We start from the raw sequence: 22,088 nt of genomic DNA, 5'->3' as shown, positions 1-22,088 counted from the left end.
TAGATTCTGAGCTTGCAAACTATAAAGCTACATAGAGGGGAGGGGAGGGGAGGGGAGGGGAGGGGAGGGGAGGGAAGGGAAGGGAAGGGAAGGGAAGGGAAGGGAAGGGAAGGGAAGGGAAGGGAAGGGAAGGGAAGGGAAGGGAAGGGAAGGGAAGGAGAATATTTGGAAGTACATCTCAACATCCTAAGATTCTTGAATCATTGCTTTAACCCAACAGTTGACTCTGCCAGGCTGGCCGTATAGTACATTTTATTCATTCAGTGATGAGATTTTGTTTTGCCTCAGATGACAAAATAAACTGATTGCTCACTCAACCTGGTTTAGTTGTCTCCAAATCTAGAATGTCCCCAGCTTTAAGCACCACCACAAAAATTACAAACCAGGCCAGCATCCCTTCACTGGATGCAGGTCAAATGATCCATACTGTTGTTTTGCTGTGTACTGCACAGATGGGGCAAAACACTGAATCTTTCTTAAAAAGCCATCTTAATCTGGTCATAATTATCACAAGGATGTAAGCAAAAAGTTGATATTTGCATTTGCTGACTGGGCAGGTGAGCAGTGTTTTCTTTCTGAAAAATTCTGTGGTCTCTGCAGCTGTGCTATACAGGTCTGCAGCACAGCAAGCAGAGAGGCCAATATGCATTTGAGAGAAGTCTTCAATTATTAAATTAAACAGGTTTATATAATCCAAATATAGTCAAAGATGAACTACACTGGTATAAAATGGGATTTGTCATGACTGAAATTTTGGATTTTGTAATGAAGAAAAATATTTCCTCAATTAGTCAGTGGATTGCTGTTGAATCCTATGCCTTAAATAATCTACAGACATTTAAGGGCTTTTTCCTATCTGGGTGGGTCCCAAGCAAAAAACTAAAAACCTGTAAGGGGTCAAAAGTATTGCCAGAATAACATATCCAGTAACTTTTTATATTATAATCAGCTATAATTCAAATAGAGACTTAAAAATAAAGTTAATGGGATCATTTCTGAATAGGATTTTTTTTTAATGCTATGTGTGATGGGAAATACGCAGTTTCTTTCACTGTTAAAAAAATAATTCTTACTTGTTAGAAAGTCTGCAATCAACTCGGCTTTATTGCTTCAAATAAGCAGTTTGCACACAGAACAATAAAACTGTTTAATAAAAGAACATAATAGGCTTAGCAGATGTTGCAATCACAGAACATTTTAGGTAAATGGTTTTAAAAGGACATTTCCTCAGTTTAGAAACACACTTTGGAAAATCAAATTCAGTTGTTGAATTTATGCAGGCTCTCTCTGAGGGAATATTTGGACCTATTTTCCTCTAGCAGAAACACAAGACTGAGTTTATAATGAACCAGCTTCCAGCAAAAAGCAGGCCGGAGGCAGTGGAACTCCTTTAACTAGCTCACATCCCCACAGCTCCTGCTTGTGTTGCTAATAAAGACATCTTGCTGGTTTCTTATAAAAAACAAAAACAAAAACAAAAACTTTACCATTTGCTGACAGCTTTGGGGTATTAAAGAAAATTGTCGCTTTCTTAGCAATGAATCCTTCAACATTTATTAAATACTCTCTAGATGAGGAAGGACAGAAGGATGGTTCCTGCCCTCAAGGAACTTATGCTCCACCAGGAAAACAGACAATGACAAATAAAATACAAGCTCATTGTTATACAATCCCAGCCATTTCTTGCTAATTGATGAAGAGTACCAAAGGCTGCTGGGTTTTACTTTGTCATTCCTCTGCTAATAATGCCACCTGCATAAGGACAGACTTTTTAAGGCTGATGGAAGACAGGACTTCAGCTCAAAAGAGGAAAAAGTGTAATAATTTTTAAATGTCACTTAATATAACCTATCTAAGAAGATAGGCAAGGATGGTAAGCAGCCAATGTTTTAAAAGTGCATGCTTATTTCCTAACAACAAAGTTGGATGATATCCTTGATTATTTTAATAAATTATAAGTTATGTCTTAAGTCTGTGTAGGGCCTCAACTCTTCAAAAAAAGGAGAAAAATCAAAGTAGCGATCTTCCCATCTTAATGCATTCTTTTTGCCTTATGACCAGCAAATGCCCCAACCCCAAACACTCACCTTGTATCTGCTACAAGTCTAAGCAGACCTTTACTTAACACTAATTTAGTGACTTGATTCTAATTAGTACTCTTATTTAACAAAATGCTTGTATCCTAACATACACCATTACAAATTTATTTGTGAGAAGTCAGCATGGTCATTATCATTCTTAAATAGTAAGACTAGTTTTCACAAGGAAGTTATTCTTCTGGCAGTGGCGTAGAAAATGTTAATGTTCATGCTGCCACAATCAACCATTCGCACTATATAGGGGTGGGGAGGGGGTGACAACAAAAAACAACCCTTGATATATCTCAGGGCTCCATCTGTGCTAACTGCCTGGGGCTCAACCATGTCTCAGCTCCCAGGTGCGCTGAACCACATCTATCAAAATATTTACCCCTAAAATAGCTTTGTAATAAGAGTGGAATGTCCTTTTTGATGATTTCCTTTGAAAAATCCATATGTACTTAACCAGCAATTCTAAACTCTTAGAGATGATAGATCACCTGAATCTACTTATTTAAAAAACAAAACAAAACAAAACTCCCCCATGGTGATTAGAGTTAATGTATTATAACAACTATACAAACACATAATATAGTTAATATGCTTTACATTTTCACCTTTGACTATGGCTCTGATCTCCAGCTGAGTGTGCCTCATTTTTAATCCCATCCAAGTTCTCACTGTGAGCCAGATCCTTGCTAGGTGGGTAGTAGGGAGACAATATTAGGTAAGAGCCTTCAGTGGCACTGGCCTACCAACATGATACACAACTCGTGAAAGCTATAAGGTCTCTGGCAGTTTTTGAACAGGTTAAAGCAAATCGGCTTCTGGGACTCCAATTTTACATGGCATAACAAAAAACAGAAGAACATCAAAAAAAAAAAAAAAAAAAGAAAAAGATGGTAGGGGAATTCCTCAATGAAGCAAAAACATACCAAAAATCTACCTAACTTTTAAATGTTCAAAGCTTATTGCTGAGGAAATACCTCTTCCATATTGTTCACATGATCACTGCATAATCAGTACTTAAAACAATGGTTCAGCACTTTGAGTCACCCCCAAGGTAAAGAGCAAGTGGAAAGGTCAGTTCTGGCATGCCTCGGGAAAGCAAACAATGGAAAGGCTGCCTTCCTTTGCTCCTGCACAGTTCCCAGGGCCTAGCCATGGCATCTCTTTGCTTCATCTGCTCTAGCACTTTGCTCTCCCTTCTGTGCCGCCCCCAACTGCCTATCCTCGAAAGGAACGAGACAGGTAGCAAGTAAACCTGAGAGTAGAGCCAAGACAGAGCATTCAAGACACTCTTCCTGGTACCACCCGAGGGCCCCGAAAATTGCTCAACGTCTCCATAGGAATGTGGCACTTATTCTGCCTAAGTGGGGGGAATTCCCTTCACTCTTTTTTTCTGAAGCTTTTGCACAGCAAAAGAAACAATCAACAAAACTAAAAGACAACCTATAGAATGGGAGAAGATATTTGCAAATGACATATCAGGTAAAGGGCTAGTTTCCAAGATCTATAAAGAACTTATTAAACTCAACAGCAAAGAAACAAACAATCCAATCATGAAATGGGCAAAAGACATGAAGAGAAATCTCACAGAGGAAGACATAGACATGGCCAACAAGCACATGAGAAAATGCTCTGCATCACTTGCCATCAGGGAAATACAAATCAAAACCACAATGAGGGATCCCTGGGTGGCGCAGCGGTTTGGCGCCTGCCTTTGGCCCAGGGCGCGATCCTGGAGACCCGGGATCGAATCCCACGTCGGGCTCCCGGTGCATGGAGCCTGCTTCTCCCTCTGCCTATGTCTCTGCCTCTCTTTCTCTCTCTGTGACTATCATAAATAAATAAGAATTAAAAAAAAAAAAAAAAAACCACAATGAGATACCACCTCACACCTCACACCAGTGAGAATGGAGAAAATTAATAAGGCAGGAAACAACAAATGTTGGAGAGGATGCAGAGAAAAGGGAACCCTCTTACACTGTTGGTGGGAATGTGACCTGGTGCAGCCACTCTGGAAAACTGTGTGGAGGTTCCTCAAAGAGTTAAAAATAGACCTGCCCTACGACCCAGCAATTGCACTGCTGGGGATTTACCCCAAAGATACAGATGCAGTGAAACGCCGGGACACCTGCACCCAGATGTTTCTAGCAGCAATGTCCACAATAGCCAAACTGTGGAAGGAGCCTCGGTGTCCATCGAAAGATGAATGGATAAAGAAGCTGTGGTCTATGTATACAATGGAATATTCCTCAGCCATTAGAAATAACAAATATCCACCATTTGCTTCAACATGGATGGAACTGGAGGGTATTATGCTGAGTGAAGTAAGTCAATTGGAGAAGGACAAACATTATATGTTCTCATTCATTTGGGGAATATAAAAAATAGTGAAAGGGAATAAAGGGGAAAGGAGAAAAAATGAGTGGGAAATATCAGAAAGGGAGACAGAACATGAGAGACTCCTAACTCTGGGAAACGAACTAGGGGTGGTGGAAGGGGAGGTGGGCGGGGGGTGAGGGTGACTGGGTGATGGGCACTGAGGGTGGCACTTGATGGGATGAGCACTGGGTGTTATTCTATATGTTGGCAAATTGAACACCAATAAAAAATAAATTTATAAAAAAGTAATAAAATAAACAAAAGAATAACAAAACATCCATGCTTCCTTCCCTCCATAAGAACAATAAAGAGCATCATTATCTAACTACAATCAATTAATATCCAGCAAACATTTCTTGGGCTACAGTACTGAGAACCCAGACAATCTTAAAGATATCAAGTACATTTAATTTTTGGAGCCCAAGCCCCAACATCACATCAAACATACTGAGACAATCCATGTCTCAGAGGCTCCAACTTAGTAAAACAGCAGACACAATTTATGGCCATTCCACAATCAATTTGCATAGGTCTAACACGAGACATAGACTAAGAAAGCACTTTCTCTCCTCTCCAGGAATTCATAACGGGAGGAGGGGAAATAGGATCTTCATACAGCACATAAGGCAAGGTGTGAAAACTGTTGTAAGACCTCAGGTACCATGAAAACATGGAGGAGGAAGCTGTCACCAGAGCCACCAAACTGCACCAACACCAGGGGCAGGGGTCATCGTTCACACTGTCGTCTACGTGAATGGTGTCTCCCACAGTTGTGCAGTGCTATGGTCATGGCAGAAGGGATAATAAAAGGCTTTCCAGAAGAGACAGCATTTGAGCAGGTCCATTTACTTGTAGAGTAACCATAAGCTTCATTTGCTCATCTGTAATTGGCATACTATTACTCACTTCACTGGGTAAGGAATCAAATAAACAAAGGTACAGTACACTACCTGTGTCGAATGCATCCTCCATTTTTCCTTCCTTCCTTTATTTAAATGAGCTTCTACCATGTGTCAGACACTCTACCAGGCACTGTCTCTACAATGAAGGACAATGCACACCAGTTTGCCTTCATGAAACATATATAATAGAGACTATTCTATAACTAAGTACTCTACAGTGATAGGAGGAAGGTGGGCCACATAGAAGAATCAATGTGAGCAAAAGCAAAGGTGTGTCAAGAGAGCAACCAGTCATTCAGTTTTTCAGGAATGAGGAAGAAGGTTTTAGGGAGTTGTTACTCTTCAGTGGTTAAGTCTAACAAAGAGTAGGAAAACCACAGAGCAACAGCAAGGTAGGGGGTAGAGCAGAGTGGCAAACAGGTTGTATCTATTTTAGCAATTCTCATCATTGGTAATGGCTTCCTGGAAGGCCAGATTGAAAATGAACTCATAAATGTCAATGTCCATCACAGACACTGTAGGGGTTAGTTAGGGGTGATACGTGAGCAGCAGATTGGGCAATCTCTGTCTACACAAAATTAAGCACTGTCTTTGTAAAGAGTCACATCTGGAAGAATCTGTGTCATTTCCTCAGCACACACCTAGAGCACAAGAGCAGGACAGAAGACCCAGTGGGGGACACAGACCTATGACTAATGACCCAGCAGAAGGCCAAGAGATCAGAGGAACATAGGGTGGTGGTGACTGCTTTAATGAATTGACTTAGTGTGGAATTCATGTTAGGCTGAGTCATGAAAATGGAGCCAACGAACTGGGAAAATGAAAAAGGTTGCATTTTGGAGGCAGAGTCCCGTGTTCAAACTACAGCTCTTGCAATTATTAGCTTCTTGTGCCATTTAATCTTTCTGAACCTTAGTTTCTCATGTTATTAATACTTACCTCATAGGGTTGTGGGAATGACTAAAATACACTGTAAAGTACCTAAAACACATTGGGTACTCAATTAACAGTACTTATCTTCCTCTTTTCCTGAAAGTAACAGTGGGTTGGGGTGGTGGTGGTCCATACATAGGAAATTTGTAGGTCTACAGAAAAGGAAGGAGTTAGAAGGTAAATATCCAGTGTGGCTGGGCTGGGCAGCAAATAAAAATGACAAATGCCTAGAATTAAGAAGTCAGGGAGTGGTGAGATGAGAAACCACTGGTTTGGCTGGCTGGCTGGCTGTCCATGGGCATGGTCTTGTATGTTATGCAGAAAGATACAGGGAGAAATACAGAGTGGAACTCTGCTGGTGGAGTTCACAGCTCATTGGGAAGATCATTTTTAACCACAAATTATACTAAGTGTACCCAAGAATTAGGCACAAATGACATGAGAGACTTAGGGAACAGAGGATGACGTGAGGGAGAAATTGGGGAAAGTTTCACAGAAGCCTCAATGAGAGTTGCAGCAAAAAACATCGATTTTTTTTTTTTCCAAATGCAGTAAAAGAAAAACATTCTTCTATGAAGAAGGGAAGAGTATGTGGAAGAGAAGTTAAGTGTGAAGAGTTTTAGGGGCCTTTTCAGTGAAGATGCCAAAATCATATAGGATTGCGGCAGGAATGAGGAAGATGGTGGGGGTGGGGGTGGGGGGAGGGGGGGTGGGGGAATGAGTCAGGTGATGAGGTCACCTATGATAACTTATTCTGCTTGTTGTTATTTTTATTTTCTTCAGATTGGTCTTAACGTTTTTTTAGCCAATCAAGAACAAAATAGATTCTTATCGTTAGATTCTTTTTGTTTCCAGCTTTTATTTAAATTCTAGTTAGTGAACATACCATGTAATATTGGTTTCAGGAGAATTCGGTGATTCATCACTTCCATGCAAAACCCAGTGCTCATCATAAGTGCCCTCAACACCCATCACCCATTTAACCCATCCACCACCCACCTCCCTCCCTCAACCCTGAGTTTGTTCTCTATTGTTAGGAGACGCTTATGATTTGCCTTCCTCTCTTTTAACCCTAGTCAGTGAAACTAAACAAGCCTTTATCCTACATAGAAAACAATCTAATCAGGCAAATAAATATGCAGGAAACTGGAAATGTTATGGCCCATATGTAAACACCTGCCCAACTGAAAACTGGTAGGTGACATCCAGTGAATCGAGAGAAGTGCTTGACTCACAGATCAGAAAGCCAACTAGTTTTTAAAAGCTAGTACTGTCTTTAAAAACTTAAGTGAACTTAAAATCACTAAATTAACAGGAATTAAAATGAAATAAATACAAGAACTTGCACTGAATTTTAAAAAATCCTCTTTTGCTAACTTACTTTAGAACCGCCTCATTTTTAGTAAGTTGAAACATTTTTTTGTTTCATTTTCAGTATTTTTCTGTTTTGCAATCTTGAATGCTTGAAGCCTTCCCTTATAGTTAGGACCTCCCATCTACCAAACAGTATGTATGGGTTCAGCTTCACCTTTATAGTGGAGGTGGGTGGGGAGGGGGTGTACAGCTGATACGCCTTTCTTAAACACAGTTTGAGACACCCTTGTCTCAAGAGCTCTGGAAGTCCTTGGAGAATGACATCATCACTGAGGTGAATCATCTATAACGCATTCCACCTTGAAAAAGGAGAGGTACCTGAACGTAGCATGAGTTATACGGAATGAGGCAGAGGAGGCACCTGGCACGGGGTGCTTTGGAAAACCCGGGCACGGACCAGCTGCAGGAGGTCCCCTGCAGGGACCATCAGGAGACTGCAAAATATCCTTCAGAAATGACCCCACTAATGAGATCTTAGGATTCTCAGATTTATAATTCAGCAACCCAATTTCACAGGTATAGGAACTAAGCCACAGGAAAGCTATCAGCTGACCTCAATCTGCAATCTGAGCCAGGAAGGGAGCCAGAAATAAGAAACCCGTCTCCAACTCTACCCTGTTCGTTTCTAAGCCCACTCAACTAAGCTGAGACACACTTTGGAGGATCATCTGAGGAATCACGATCATACTGTGGTCTAAAGAAGGAATGAAATAAAAACCAGTTGCAACCTCAAAATAGGTCCCTAAGCTGGAAGTCAGAAAGGTAGTTTTAAAATACACTTTTCCAATTCTTTTGAACTAAAATCAAATTTGAGACGCTGTAGGAAGGCAGTTGAAACAAAAGCTAATTTTGTTTAATGAACTAACCAGGAAGGCATTGTGAAAGTATTGTGCAACGAAATGCTTAGCTAATTACTGAGAGATCAAATAACTGTTACCATAGTTACTGCACACTGTTTTCCATAATAACTTTTATCGCTTCAATAAATCTTTGTGACGCAACAAATATAAAAAGTTTACTGTAACATGACTATAATGTTTTGGAAGGCACACGCTGATGACTGGCCTACTGAAGTTACCTTCCCATATTTGTCAGCAGACCAGGGGTGATACCCCATCTCGTTGACTCAATATTGAAATGTTTCAATGGCTCCTTTCATCAGAGTCTGTAAATTCCTCAAAAGTTGAATTTACCTGCCCTTGTCATTTAGCAGAAAAGTCAGAGGGCTCTTCCAGCACTACATCTTGTCTTTGGGAATAAAATTAACAGCAACTGTGTATGGAGCAGTAATTGTCAGTCTGCACTCTGGAATGGTGACATACGTCACCATCTGATCTTTTCCCACACAGCCGTGGGAGAAGGAGCCAGCCAATGTCACCCAGCTCCCTCTTGGAAGGCATTTCAACCCAGGTCTGTGTAGGTCCAAAGTCAGTTCTCTATGCATCATACCACACAGCCATATATTTTTATATATACATATAAAACATATACATAGACATATATATATACACACAGAGGCAATTTCTATAATAATCGTTTTCTTACTGCTGGGTATAGTGTTCAGTTTGCACCAAAGTGCCATAGGAGACTCCCTGACATAATGACTGGCTGGTCTGTTGGCTGAAATGATGTCACTGCTCCATTGGAAAGTGGGCATTCCTTCCCTGGAGACACTGGAGTTAAGACTTGCTTATATTCCTATTCCTGGCCCCTCCCCGCCTCCACATAGGCAGGGCTGAGTCATTTGGCCACTTTCACTCCTTCCTGTATCTTGCCTGCCCTTTTCTGTATCTGAATGCTGAGATTTCTGAGTAAGTGAAATGGTAAACGTGATCTAATAAGTTAAGACTGACAATGAGCACAGAGTATGGGTGTGATAAGATAAAGGTAATGCAGATATAGAATCCAGCTCTGTCAATATGAGGCCGTGCAGCCTCAGGCAGGTGGCTCACTGAGTCTCTCACTGGGTTTGCCCATCTGGAAAATGGGGCAATAATCACCTACTAACACACAGGTATATTATGCAGACTAATTACTCAATGTTGTTGGGTTTTTTGAAGTTATGAAGTAGTAAGTATAATAACCATTATCAGGGTGAACTGTTAAAACAGAGGATTACAGAGTTGCTAAAAAGGACGAGTGAAAACCACTATGGGACGGGTATCCTACTGCAATAGAAGCAAGGATGCATCCTCCAGAACCCTGATGTAGAAACTCAGAGGCTCCTGCCTCTGAAACCGGATTCATACCTATTCAGCACTGTTCCAAAGGTCTCAGTTTCAGAGAGGCCAAAAGCCATTTATTTCATGCTTGGTTTCAAAGATGAACAGGTAAGGATTCATGTCCGGGACTGAATCAGCCTTGGATGACTCAGCTTCTGTAATCTCTCACAGGAGAGATAGCCAAAGGCTGACCCTTCTTCCACCCCTCACTCCCCATTCCCTGGGTATTTTGGCTGCAAACTTGTCCTTGACTCTGTCCTGTCTCTTTTTCTCCCTCCTATTTTTTTTCCATTCAGCCGGTTGCTGCTATCTCCCAAATATCTCTCGAATTCCTTCTCTCCATGACCACCTTACTAGTACCTTAAAAAGTCTTCCTGCCTTCAGTGTTCCCTTCTCCTTAAATCTGCCATTCTGCCCAAAATGTAACATGATGCAGATCATGATTTGCTTCTGTTTAAAACAATTCAATGTACACCAGTGCTTTCAGGATAAAATTCATATTCTTTAGCAAGTGACAAAGATTTGCATAAACTGTCTCCCATATACTGTTTCCAACTTCATTTTTTACTTCTCTCTTTATCATGCTCTCCTCACACTTTCTCTTCTCCCCCTGCTTACTGTTACTTAACATCTACTACTGCATCATATTGAAATATTTGGTCTTTGTAAAGATACCAGTCCTGAGGGGCCCTAAGGGTAGTGACTGGCATTTCCTTCAGCTTGGCATAAAGTGTCTATTTACTCAATAAATGTTAAGCGAATGACAGAATGCATTAACAAAGGCTTCCCGTGCACAGGTTAACCAGTTATGCTAACTTATTTTGTTGCGCTCTCAGCTTGGTAAAAGACTCTTGATCAATTAACGTGATTGTTTTTAACTATAGATGATGACGACAGTAACTAATTCAGGATGTCTTGTTATTAAGACCCAAGTGAATTAACTTATACTTTGTAATGCGGACCCAAGTGATTCAAGTTTGCCTTTCAGCTCTTAGATACAGTCAGATTCCATGAACTACTGCCAAGTAGTAAACACTCAAAGCATAAAACAAGAGTGTTAATGATTTTGTAGAAAGCTGTGATCATGGAATATTCACATCTATCAGAACTCTTGCTGTAAAAAACCTCCTCTTCCAAAGTTATGTCAGGGACAGGAAATAAATTAATCAAACAGTGAGCGAAATATGGAAGAATGCCATATTAGGATGGTATGGTTTTGTTTGCTCCACAGATAGAAAAAAAAAATGAAAGAAAACAGCATCTTACTTCCTTGCTCTGGAATGCTATATGTCCACATAAAAGCAAGTCAGCCACAGGTAAACCAGCTTCTCTTACTCAAAGTAAAAGAGCCAAATTAATATTAATCTATTTTGGGGAATGACCAAAGATAGTCTTTGTAAAAGAAGCTCGTATTTTGTGGAAATACAAAAGATCTCTTCCCAAGAATCTACCAGTTATATAAAAAAAAATCTTTGAAATTGATAAAACACCAGCGATTTAAATGTCATCTATTAACTTCATTTTTAAAAAAAGATTTATTTATTTATTTATTCATGAGAGACAGAGAGAGAGAGAGAGAGAGAGAGAGAGAGGCAGAAACATAGGCAGAGGGAGAAGCAGGCTCTCTGCAGGGAGCCCGATGCAGGACTGGATTCCAGATGCCGGGATCAGGCCCTGAGCCGAAGGCAGATGCTCAACCGCTGAGCCACCCAGGCGTCCCAATCAAGTTAACTTCATTTAAAGCTCACCCAGGGATCCCTGGGTGGTGCAGCGGTTTGGCGCCTGCCTTTGGCCCAGGGCGCGATCCTGGAGACCCGGGATTGAATCCCACGTTGGGCTCCCGGTGCATGGAGCCTGCTTCTCTCTCTGCCTGTGTCTCTGCCCCTCTCTGTGTGTGTGACTATCATAAATAAAAAAAAATTAAAAAAAAAAAAAAGCTCACCCAATGGTCTTCTGATAGGATCACCTCTTATTTTAGCTTCTAACTCTTGGCACCCTTCCTCTTCTTGGATTTCAATTTTTATTTTCTAAGCTCAAGACTACTCTTGTGATTACTCATTGGTTTTCATCTGCAGGCTCTGGCACTGCTGGCCACACCACTCCCGAAATCATTTCCTCCCTTGGCTCCTACCCTACTTTGGGATCTTGTACCTCTTCCATCACAGACCACCTCCTACACGGTTTCCTCCTCTTTCTAGCCAATGGGTGTGTGTGCATCTCAGCCCTCTGTTGTTCCTGCTAAAACTTCAACATTATATCAGTGGGCAACTTCCAAATAATTATTTTTAGCCTTCGTCTTTCTCTCAGTCCCAGGTCTGCATCTCCAACAACCGAAGGCATAGGTTTTTTTTTTTTTTTTTTTAAGATTTTATTTACTTATTCATGAGAGACACACACACACACAGAGGCAGAGACACAGGCAGAGGGAGAAGCAGGCTCCATGCAGGGAGCAATGTGGGACTCGATCCCGGGACTCCCAGATCACGCCCTGGGCCAAAGGCAGGCGCTAAACTGCTGAGCCACCCAGGGATCCCCTCGGAAGGCATAGTTTAATGGCTCATTCCGTATGTGTAACTTAATACACCATCTTCTCCTTCACTGCCAATCAGTTCCTTTTGTATTTGTTGGTAAAGATTGACTGTTTTCTTGGACATCCATGATAAAACCTTGAGGTCCCTTCTCTTTCCTTCTAATAACCAATATAAGGCCTGGTGACAAATGCCAATTTCCTCTGCCACTTATCTCACATTTCCTTACCCTTCTAATTGAATCAACCAAAAATAGTGCTCAAAATACTTCTTGTTTTTAACATACAAATCAGTACCGTCCCTGTCTCCAGTTTCTTCTCTTGCCTTCATAATGCTACCAGATTAAACTGTTTGTATATATAAACTTTTCTTGGTATCCACTTTGGTTTATATCAAAAGCTTCCTATAGTTTTGGTTATCACTTTTTTTTTTAAGATTTTTATTTATTTATTCATGAGAGACAGAGAGAGAGAGAGAGAGAGAGAGGGAGGCAGAAGCAGGCTCCATGCAGGGAGCCTGATGTGGGATTCGATCCCGGGACTCCAGGATCACGCCCCGGGCCGAAGGCAGGTGCTAAACTGCTGGGCCACCCAGGGATTCCCTGGTTATCACTTTTAAGACATCAATTTCCCAGCTCAGCATTCCACTCCCTCAGCAGTTTGGCCCTGACATTATAGTCTTACTTCTCACAATCTCTCATAAAAATACCCCATGGATGGAAGCCCCTATACACGTTTGTGCTCACTAGAGTAAGGCAACAAAGAAAACATGCTCATCAAGTCCTCAAATCAAATGTTCACTGCCTTTATTTATAAATCGGAGTTCTTACCTGATGAAATTCCCAGGGCCACGGTAACTCCTAACATCACTCCTCCTTCTCAATAGACACCAGTGCATAAGTAATTCAAAGGTATGTTTCCTTGCCCTCAACTCTCTTTACCTCTGGTAAGACTTACCTTTACGTGCAAAAAAAAAAAAAAAAAAAAACCCCAAAAAACAAAATCACCACAAAACACTCCTAAGTCTATTACTGCTGTCTTTTCTTTAACCTTCCATTTTTAATCTCAAACTGCCAGTACTTTGTCTGTTTGCCACTCACCTGCTGACCCCACCAACAACAAGTATACTGGACCTGGCATTCTCAGGGATGCTTGTAAATTATTGAGAAGTAAGGCCAAGTACAAAGAAATTGGTTTGTTTTTCCCAACTAGATAGCAAGACCAACTAATTTTCTAAGCAGGACGCTTTAGAAAAACAAAATCTTCACAGAAAAAGATCATCTATACTTCCATATAGTCCTATGCACCCTCCTGCCATAGAAAGTGAACATGGGCAGTGCTTTTAATTCTTACTCATGGACTGTTCTCATTATCTAAGAATCTTCACTAAAGAGCAAAGTCTGTAGGAATTTTGAGTTTATGGGACATGATGCTAAATTCCTAGTTGCTATTCTAATCACTACAATTTGAGGGTGTTTAATTCTACAATTTGAGGGTGTTTAAAAAATAAAGTCTCTCTCCTCCAGCTCATGCAGAATTAGCTATCCTTGGGGTGCTTTGGGTTGATCAGCTGGGTAAGCGTCCGACTCTTGGTTTTGGCTCAGGTCATGGTCACAGGATTGTGAGATCGAGCCCCGTATTGGGTTCTGCACTGGGGTTGAGCCTGCTTAAGATTCTCTTTCTCTCTGCCCCCTGCTTTATCTCTTTCTTAAAAAAAAAAACAAAAAAAAGAATTAGCTATACTCAGAGGTTCTTAATTTGTATCGCAGAATTTAGCTCTAAGCAAGGTAGCAATTTCAAAGTATGCCCTTGAGATAAGATTCATCCAGAAATGTTTAGAAGTCAAATAACTTAAAAACAAGAGAGGGTACCTAAGAGCCATTTACTGAAAAAAATATGTGGAAAGCTCACCGTGAGGGTAATACAGAGACTCTCAAATAACAGGGTAAAAAAGCATAAGAAAATTTAAAGATTTAAAAAACAATAATAGACCAATAGATGTTCACAAAGATAATTAGGCGTTTTGAGTGGGGGCATGGTGGGTCAGAAAGAGGCAGAAAGCCTTGTTTCCAGGGCAGGCTCTGCTACCTACAGGTGTATGACCCAGGGCATCTATCTGGGAGGCAGGCTGGATGGATCCAGGGGGAGGTGACTGAGGCAGTGGCCTCAGGGGCAAACTGAAGAGGCTACAGAGAAATTCACCAATCAGAACAAACCATATTTTAATGCGATATTCCAAACATCAAAATTAATGCCCCCCCCAAATCCATGATGAACAAAGTAGAATTTTCAATTGTGACACCAATCCTGCACTTACTTCATACTTCACACCATATGCCTTACCTTAATCCTGGCCCTGTCAGATCCTGTAAATTTTGTGTAAATATTGCACAAAATGTTATTTATCCTGATTACTGAGTTTTTGGCAGTCCCTTCACCCTCGTTCCAGCCCTCCTCCTGGTCTGAGATTTGTCATTTGTGTAAAAGTAACACTGAAAACAAACAAAATCACTTTCACAGAGTTGTTGGGAAGATCAAATGAGATGCTTACAAATGTCAAGGTACTGGAGGAAGAAGTAAGGACATTTTTTAGTATTATTATTGCTTTAGGAAGACTTGGAAGAATCAATGAGGCGGAGAGATGGTGTAATAAAACTCTCAGAAAGTAACATGGCTGGTTGTCTCACTTCTCTTTTCTTTCCTGTGCCAATTCTCTCTGGGCCTTTTAGTCTCTTACGAAGTTCTGAAGTGGCAAGAACAGAACAGCAAGAACAGCCTGCACTTGCCCTGTTCTGTACCATGCCCCACGGACAAGTGTCACTGGGTGCAACAGACACGGATGGGACTTGGCAGAGGAGACACCCAAGGTATCTTCTTGGAATATCAATGTTATCTATTCTCTTGAGGATTATTTTTTGAAAGGAATAAGAACAGAGCACAAAATCTAAAATAAAACAGCAAAGATCAGAAAAGAAACTCCAGGCCAAAAGACCTAAGAAGATGCTCAACATCACTAATCTTGAGGGAAATGTAAATCAAAACCACAAGATACCATTTTATTATACCTGTTGGAATGGGTACATTCGGAAAGACAAGGAATCACAAGCGTTGGTGAGGATGTGGCGCAAAAGGAACCCTGTGCACCACTGGCAGGAATGCAAACTGGTGGAATTATAGTGAAAAACAATATGGAGGCTCCTCAAAAAATTAAAAATAGAAATACCACAGGATCCAGTAATTCCAGTATTGGGTATTTACCCAAAGAAAACAAAACACTAATTTGAAAAGATATATGCACCTCTTTGTTTACTGTAGCATTATTTACAATAACCAAGACATGGAAGCAACCCAAATGTCCATTGATAGGTGGACAGATAAAGATGATGTGGTATATACATATATAAACAATGGAATGTTACTCAGCAATAAAAAAGAATGAGATCTTGATGTTTGTGACAACATAAATGGACCTAGAGGATATTATACTAAGTGAAATAAGTCAGAGAAAGACAAGTACTATATGATTATATTTACATATGAAATCTAAAAAACGAAATGGAACAAACAAAAAAACAGAAACAGATCCATAAATACAGACTGATGGTTGCCAGAGGGGAGGGGAGTGGGAGGACGGGCAAAATTGGTGAATGGAAGAGGGAGATACAGGCTTCCAGTAATGGAATGAGTAAGTCACGAGAATAAAAGGTGCAGCACAAGGAATACAGTCAATGGTTTGTAATAGCATGGCATGGTGACAGATGGTGGCTATACTTGAGGTGAGCAAAGCATTATGTAGAGCTGTTGAATCACTATGTTGTACCCTTGAGACTAATGTAACATTGTGTGTCAATCATACCATAGCTCAACAAAACAAAAACTTATGAAAGAAAACAGAACAAGGAAACTTCAATGAAACTTCACAAATGTAGCAGGGCACTTTGGGTTGGTGCTTCAGACTTCCTGGGAATAAGTCACTTTCTCTTTTAGGGTCTACTCTAAGGAGAGATCTGGAGATCCTCATCATGGGGTATCCATCATAGTCCTAGTTATGCTTATCTATGTGTTCATTTGACAAAAACCCAGAACATCAATTATGTGCCAGACACTGGACATCTTGAGATGAATCAAGATGAATAGCCTCTGTTTTCAAGAAGCCATCTGGGATTATCACAGTATCAGAAGAACTCTATATGGTAGACTAAGGCTTTTATTTATTCAAAACATTTTTTTAAATTTTTTTCTTTTAATTTTTATTTATTTATGATAGTCACAGAGAGAGAGAGAAGCAGAGACACAGGCAGAGGGAGAAGCAGGTTCCATCCTGGGAGCTCGACGTGGGACTCAATCCCGGGTCTCCAGGATCATGCCCTGGGCCGAAGGCAGCACTAAACCGCTGAGCCACCCGGGCTGCCCTATTTAAAACATTTTTAGTGAGCCAGTCATTTGGCACTTTTCTAGGCACTCGGAGATAGCAATGAATAGAACACAATAATCTCTCTGTAATCTAGAGCTGGTATATGAGAGTAATTCTTGAGTTAGTCCATTACTGGGTTTGATTTAGAAAAGACTGGACCTCTTGTCTCATCTCAGACAAGGTTCATACTCCATCCCATCAGCATGATAGACCTAAAACCTAGCAGCACATCAAACATGAAACTGGAAGTAATTTTTTTTTTTTTTTTTTTTTTTTACTTTCCACCTAAGATGCTCTGCAAAATGATCCAAAAGGGATACATGGGCATTCCAATATCTAAAAGAAAGGGATGCTGGAAACATTATAGGGCCAACTGGACATCTCTGTACAGATCCTTAAGACACTGCAATTAAGGCAAGATTTCTATTTGGCCACTTTGAAGACAGATGCCAGCTCAATCCCTTAGGCTTCTCTCTGCCCACTTAGTTTGGACACCGAACCCATACTTAATGACTTAATGCAATATGTGGCTGGAATAATATTTTTGAAATAAGTTTTACCAGCTATAGATATCAATCCCCCAGCTACATCACTAGCAAGTCTCTGCCCCATGGATGGGAGGTAACATGGTTGTACATATGGAAAAAATGGTTAAGTCTGTCCATCAGAAACACACAGATCTAGTGCAAGAGAACAATAAAAATAGATTCATCCTTAATCCTGTCCAAAGAGGCAACCTAATGGTCAAAACCACTGCCACAATCATTTGTCTTTAAGTAATGCCAGACAATTTTCAAATTTCTTTCAAAATTACTAATTCATTTGATTCTATCAAAGCTATGATGTAAGTAGGGTGAGCAAAATTATTTCAGAGATGAGGAACCAGTCACAGAATTGGTCTCACTTAAAGTCAGACAGGTTACCAGTGAGTTTAAGGAAACAACTGGACTCCAGTTGTCATACTCATCCTATTATGCCAGCCTATGTAGCTATTAGCATTGGGCTCCCAAGTTTCAAAGTGCCTGGCACAGAACGGGCACACAGCCAGCTCTGGCTTTCTTATTTATCTCTGTTACCCCAATATCTAGAGCAACATCTGGTGAGTTAATAAGTGAACAATGAATAGATGAATAATAATGAATGGATGAATAAGTGACTGACAAGGCTAAAGGAAGGTTTGATTCACACTTTAGGTATACAGATGACAGCTTTCATAAAATTGCAAAAAACTGACTTCACAAATGCTTTTCGCAAGTTCCTAAATGGCTTTTATAACTGCCTTACCTGGCCAGCTTTAAACCAAAGTAGATGTTTTTCCCTGATCTATCTTCAAAGCTCAGCTTTAAATTCCTTGGTTTCATAAAATAAGAACTAAGTATCTGTTCTGAAAAAAAAAATATAGTGGTTCAGGCAAGTAAAAATTTAAAAGACTTAAGTATTGATTAAATTCCCAGAATTAAAGATACTAATAAGAGTTATATTAAAATGCCTTATGTGTGATAAATCTCCAGTGAAAGTTTAGTTGCTGGTATTTCAAAAGCCACTCAAGTCATAAACCCAGTTGCATAAGAAGACTAATAGACACAGAAACCAAACTAAAAAAGTAAAAACCAGATGCTTCCATAAACAACAAAAGCCTTAGGACATTGGATCTAGACTGCATTTGAATATTTAAGTGAAGTTCCCTGGGTGAATAAAGTTGGGGTTCAGCCTGCATAAACTGGCTCTGCACATGATCCAGCACAAAAGTGACTGCCAATAAATGTCGCAGGATGAATCTGGATAATTCCACAGAAAAACACAGGTAAGAACATGATTCTGTGATCACTATGGAGTACTTTGGTTGATTCACAAAACCATGATTTTCTCTCCTTCTTCAATGAAATATAAACATCAGGATTTTCTTTTCCAGAGCTACTGAATAATTTTCTCTATGGGCTCTGTTCAACACACTGTGCTCCTCTGCACACACAGAATACAATCCTTTATCTGTGGGATGGTGTGCTCATGTTTTGTCTTAAAATAGCTGTGCTGTAGGGTATAGTGGAAATTAAAGAATTAAACCATGCTAGAAGAGGAAGTGGCTCACCAAGATCCAAATCTTCATTTTAGAAAAGAAATTCAAGCCCAGAAAGAGTGAATTATCCCTGGTTCAACATCTAAGAAGTGAAGGAGCCAGCAGGACTAGAATCCAGATATGCTGAGGAAAACCACTAGAAATGGTGGAGATGCACAAAAGTCAGTCATATGTTATATATATACGCAGACATATATATCATACTTAGCTCCAATGAATCAAAGCAACCTGTCCCAAACTGTAATCACTGTTTTTGCTACAGTGCTGTTTTGATGGAGTCCTGCTAGTCAGATGACTTCATCTTTAATTTTATCCTCTTGGTTCTATTCTGAAAAACGCTTTTTCAGATTGTGCTAACACCAGTGACTTAGCCCAAAGAGTCAGACTCTCCCAGGTGAAGTCACATGCGGAGGCCCGCTCCTTTCCACTACCTACTCTGACTTCCACAGAGAAATCTCTTCCCACATTCCTTGATTTGAAATCCAAACCAGAGACTAGTGTAGTAGGATGCATTCGAGCTTTGGTTTTGACACTGACTTTGGCCTCCAGGAAGCTGCTGACACTTTCTGGAACATTTTTAATCAATTATTTATTGAGCAACTTTCATGGCAAATATTATGTATCTGGCACTCAACTAGACACTTTACATATGGTATAACAATAACAACTAATTTTCTGAAAGTGATGGTTACTCTGGGAACTTTATGATCTTGCTGAATCCTCTCAACTTTCCCCAAAGGATAGTACAATTATTATTTCTGTTTTATAAATAAGGAAACGAAGGCTTAGTTCTCACGTAATTCTTCCTATTTTACAGTAGAGGATCCAGAGGCTTAAAGAATCCTTACCCAGAACCTGTGTAACAAAACTAGCTTACCGAGTGGCTAGGAGGTGGCAGTGCCATGATTTAAAACCGTGTCCAGATAAGTTAACCTTGAGTCCACCATGGCAGACACTGTGAGGTGCCTTCCAGATGCTCCTCAGGAATCAAATAGCCAGGATGCTTCTGGCAGCAAGTTCTCTGCTCAGCCCCCTTTGGAGACCACTTTAGTTAAGGAGTCACCTTGCCCGAAACCATGCTCCTTCTGGGAATGACTGGCATCTGATGGCTGGTCAAAGAGATATAAAGGTCTGGTCTTATGTTCTCAACTTAGGAACAGCTCTGAAGGGCCATCCATCTTCAGAACTCCCTGCAGAGTCTGCTGATGCTTCTGGTTGGGACTGGATCATCAGTTTGACTTCCCCCTGCCCAAACCTGCTTTCCTTCCTTTCCCTTCCCTTCCACAAGTGTTGATCCCAAGAGCACTCCCTAGCAGACTTCTACATCCCAATCTCTAGCTCAGAACTGGCTTCCCAGAATACCCAACCTGTGGCATCTGTGTGTGTGTGTGTGTGTGTGTGTGTGTTTTCCACTTTACCAGGTGCTGACTCCGTCGCTTCATCTCTAACAGATGAGGTTGGTTTAGTTAAGCCCAGTGTAGGTTTAGCTCCATAACTGCAGTGTGGCATTACTGAAAAAAGTGAAAAGTTACAAGATCTGATTTCTATTTTTATTTCAGCCACTTACAACCAGTATGAACTTAACCCCAGAGATTCACTTTCTAGTCTGTTAAATTGGAATAACATTATCTACCCTTTCTATCAGTTGTTGAAGGCATCCATTTACAAATGACAAAGCCTGTATTAACATAACCTGTATTTTCATGGATCATTACTGTTAAATTTGTGAGAGGAGCAAGAGCAGCAAGGAGTGAAATGCTGCTGTTCTCTAATTTGTGGAAACCTAACCAAGGCCCTTGGCACCCTACTGCAACGTCTGTGGCAGCCCTTGCCCAGAGGGAGCGGAGCCCTCATCTCAACCAGGTTCCACAATGTTACTATGAATATCGGAAGTCTGTCCCTGGGGGGTACAGGACTCTCACTTTCTCTTTACAAAGCTCTGTAAGAAGGCCAGAAGTTGGTTGGGACCACTGGTCAGTTGTGTCACTATAATGCCTCATATAAAAGATATGTCAGGTATTCTGTTCCAACCAAGTCACAAATAACCCTCTGGCCACCAAATCAAAGGAAATCACATCACCACTGCACATCCCCAACCTCTCTCCTTTACCCCAACCTCTCACTCCTTGGCATTTTCTCATCTGTGGCTTTTCTCATTCTTGATTCCTTTTCAGATCTTTTCTATATTGCCACTGGGAACCCTGATGTCATTATAAAAAGAAGAAAAACAAAACAAAAACCCCAAAGCAAATCATTCCCCAGCTTTACCCAGAGTGCTCAATCTCATTGCTGTAAATAAAACGTCGTTCTTCCTGGAGGCCCTGCTTCCTTCTCTGTGGAAACTGAAGATCATAGTTGAGACCACATATTTTTCCTCACTTCTGCCAATGGAGCCTGCTAAAGGGGGAGAGGGGGAGGGCATTCTCCTGGATAAAATCAAATGACTATGCAGACAGTTACTAGTACAAAACTATGGTTTTCAACATCAACTGGGCCTTCAGGGTCTCCTATCAATCCCTCTTGCCTATTGTAAGACAGTCTTTGTTTCCAATTCTCTAAAACATTATTCTAAACAAATCACTCTCTTCAGTACAACTATTAATCCTGCTCTGCTCCCTTTTCTCAGTGGACAAATCTATTTCACAGAAAAAAATTAAGTCCATCAACTATGATCTTCAATTTCCTGACCCACTCCTATAAAATTATGTACAACTATAACCATCCTTACTACATTCCTCCAATCTCAAAGGACTGCCCTTGGCTCCATACCCTTCTGTCTCCAAGTGAATGTTATTGCATGAATCCTATCTTCTTATTCTTCTCTTCAACCTCTTCCTTCTACTGCCATGAATAGCTTGGATTATAAAAGTATTTACATATTTCCCACCTACCCCACCTTCTCATGCTCTGTGCTCTTCGCCAGCTAGTCTCCATTCCAGTGGTTGTTTCATCTGTATATACTTCCTACCCTCCCACTCACTTGTCCATTGGGACCTGGCTTTGTCTAAAGTCAGAAATGACTTCTCATCTATGCCTATTTTACTGGCCTGGTTGTTTCCATTTGACATAAAGGATTTACTGCCTACTTGAAACTACTTTTTTGGTTCCCAAGACAACTCCTTCTTGGTTCTCCTGGAACTTCTTGCATCTTTCTTTTCCATCTCTTTTATGGG

General features: G+C 40.6%; 1 protein-coding gene across 8 annotated transcripts in view; it reads right to left on the bottom strand.

Annotated features, from left to right (window-relative positions):
* The window catches only part of NSMCE2 (NSE2 SUMO ligase component of SMC5/6 complex), a 214,119-nt gene that overhangs the window by 75,258 nt on the left and 116,773 nt on the right, over positions 1-22,088 (bottom strand). For 5 of the 8 annotated variants that reach the window (XM_077847191.1, XM_077847194.1, XM_077847195.1 and 2 more), the window contains 2 exons: positions 21,184-21,309; positions 20,334-20,426 (listed from right to left, as the gene is read on the bottom strand). The exons of the other annotated variants lie outside the window; for them this stretch is intronic. In XM_077847191.1, coding sequence (XP_077703317.1) covers positions 20,334-20,426; positions 21,184-21,309 — 219 coding nt within the window. The remainder of the gene's footprint in view (positions 1-20,333; positions 20,427-21,183; positions 21,310-22,088) is intronic. 8 annotated transcript variants of the gene reach the window in all.

This window comes from Canis aureus, chromosome 14 (genome assembly GCF_053574225.1).
Source record: "Canis aureus isolate CA01 chromosome 14, VMU_Caureus_v.1.0, whole genome shotgun sequence".
Taxonomy (NCBI): domain Eukaryota; kingdom Metazoa; phylum Chordata; class Mammalia; order Carnivora; family Canidae; genus Canis; species Canis aureus.
This window is presented reverse-complemented; position numbering and strand designations above follow the sequence as displayed.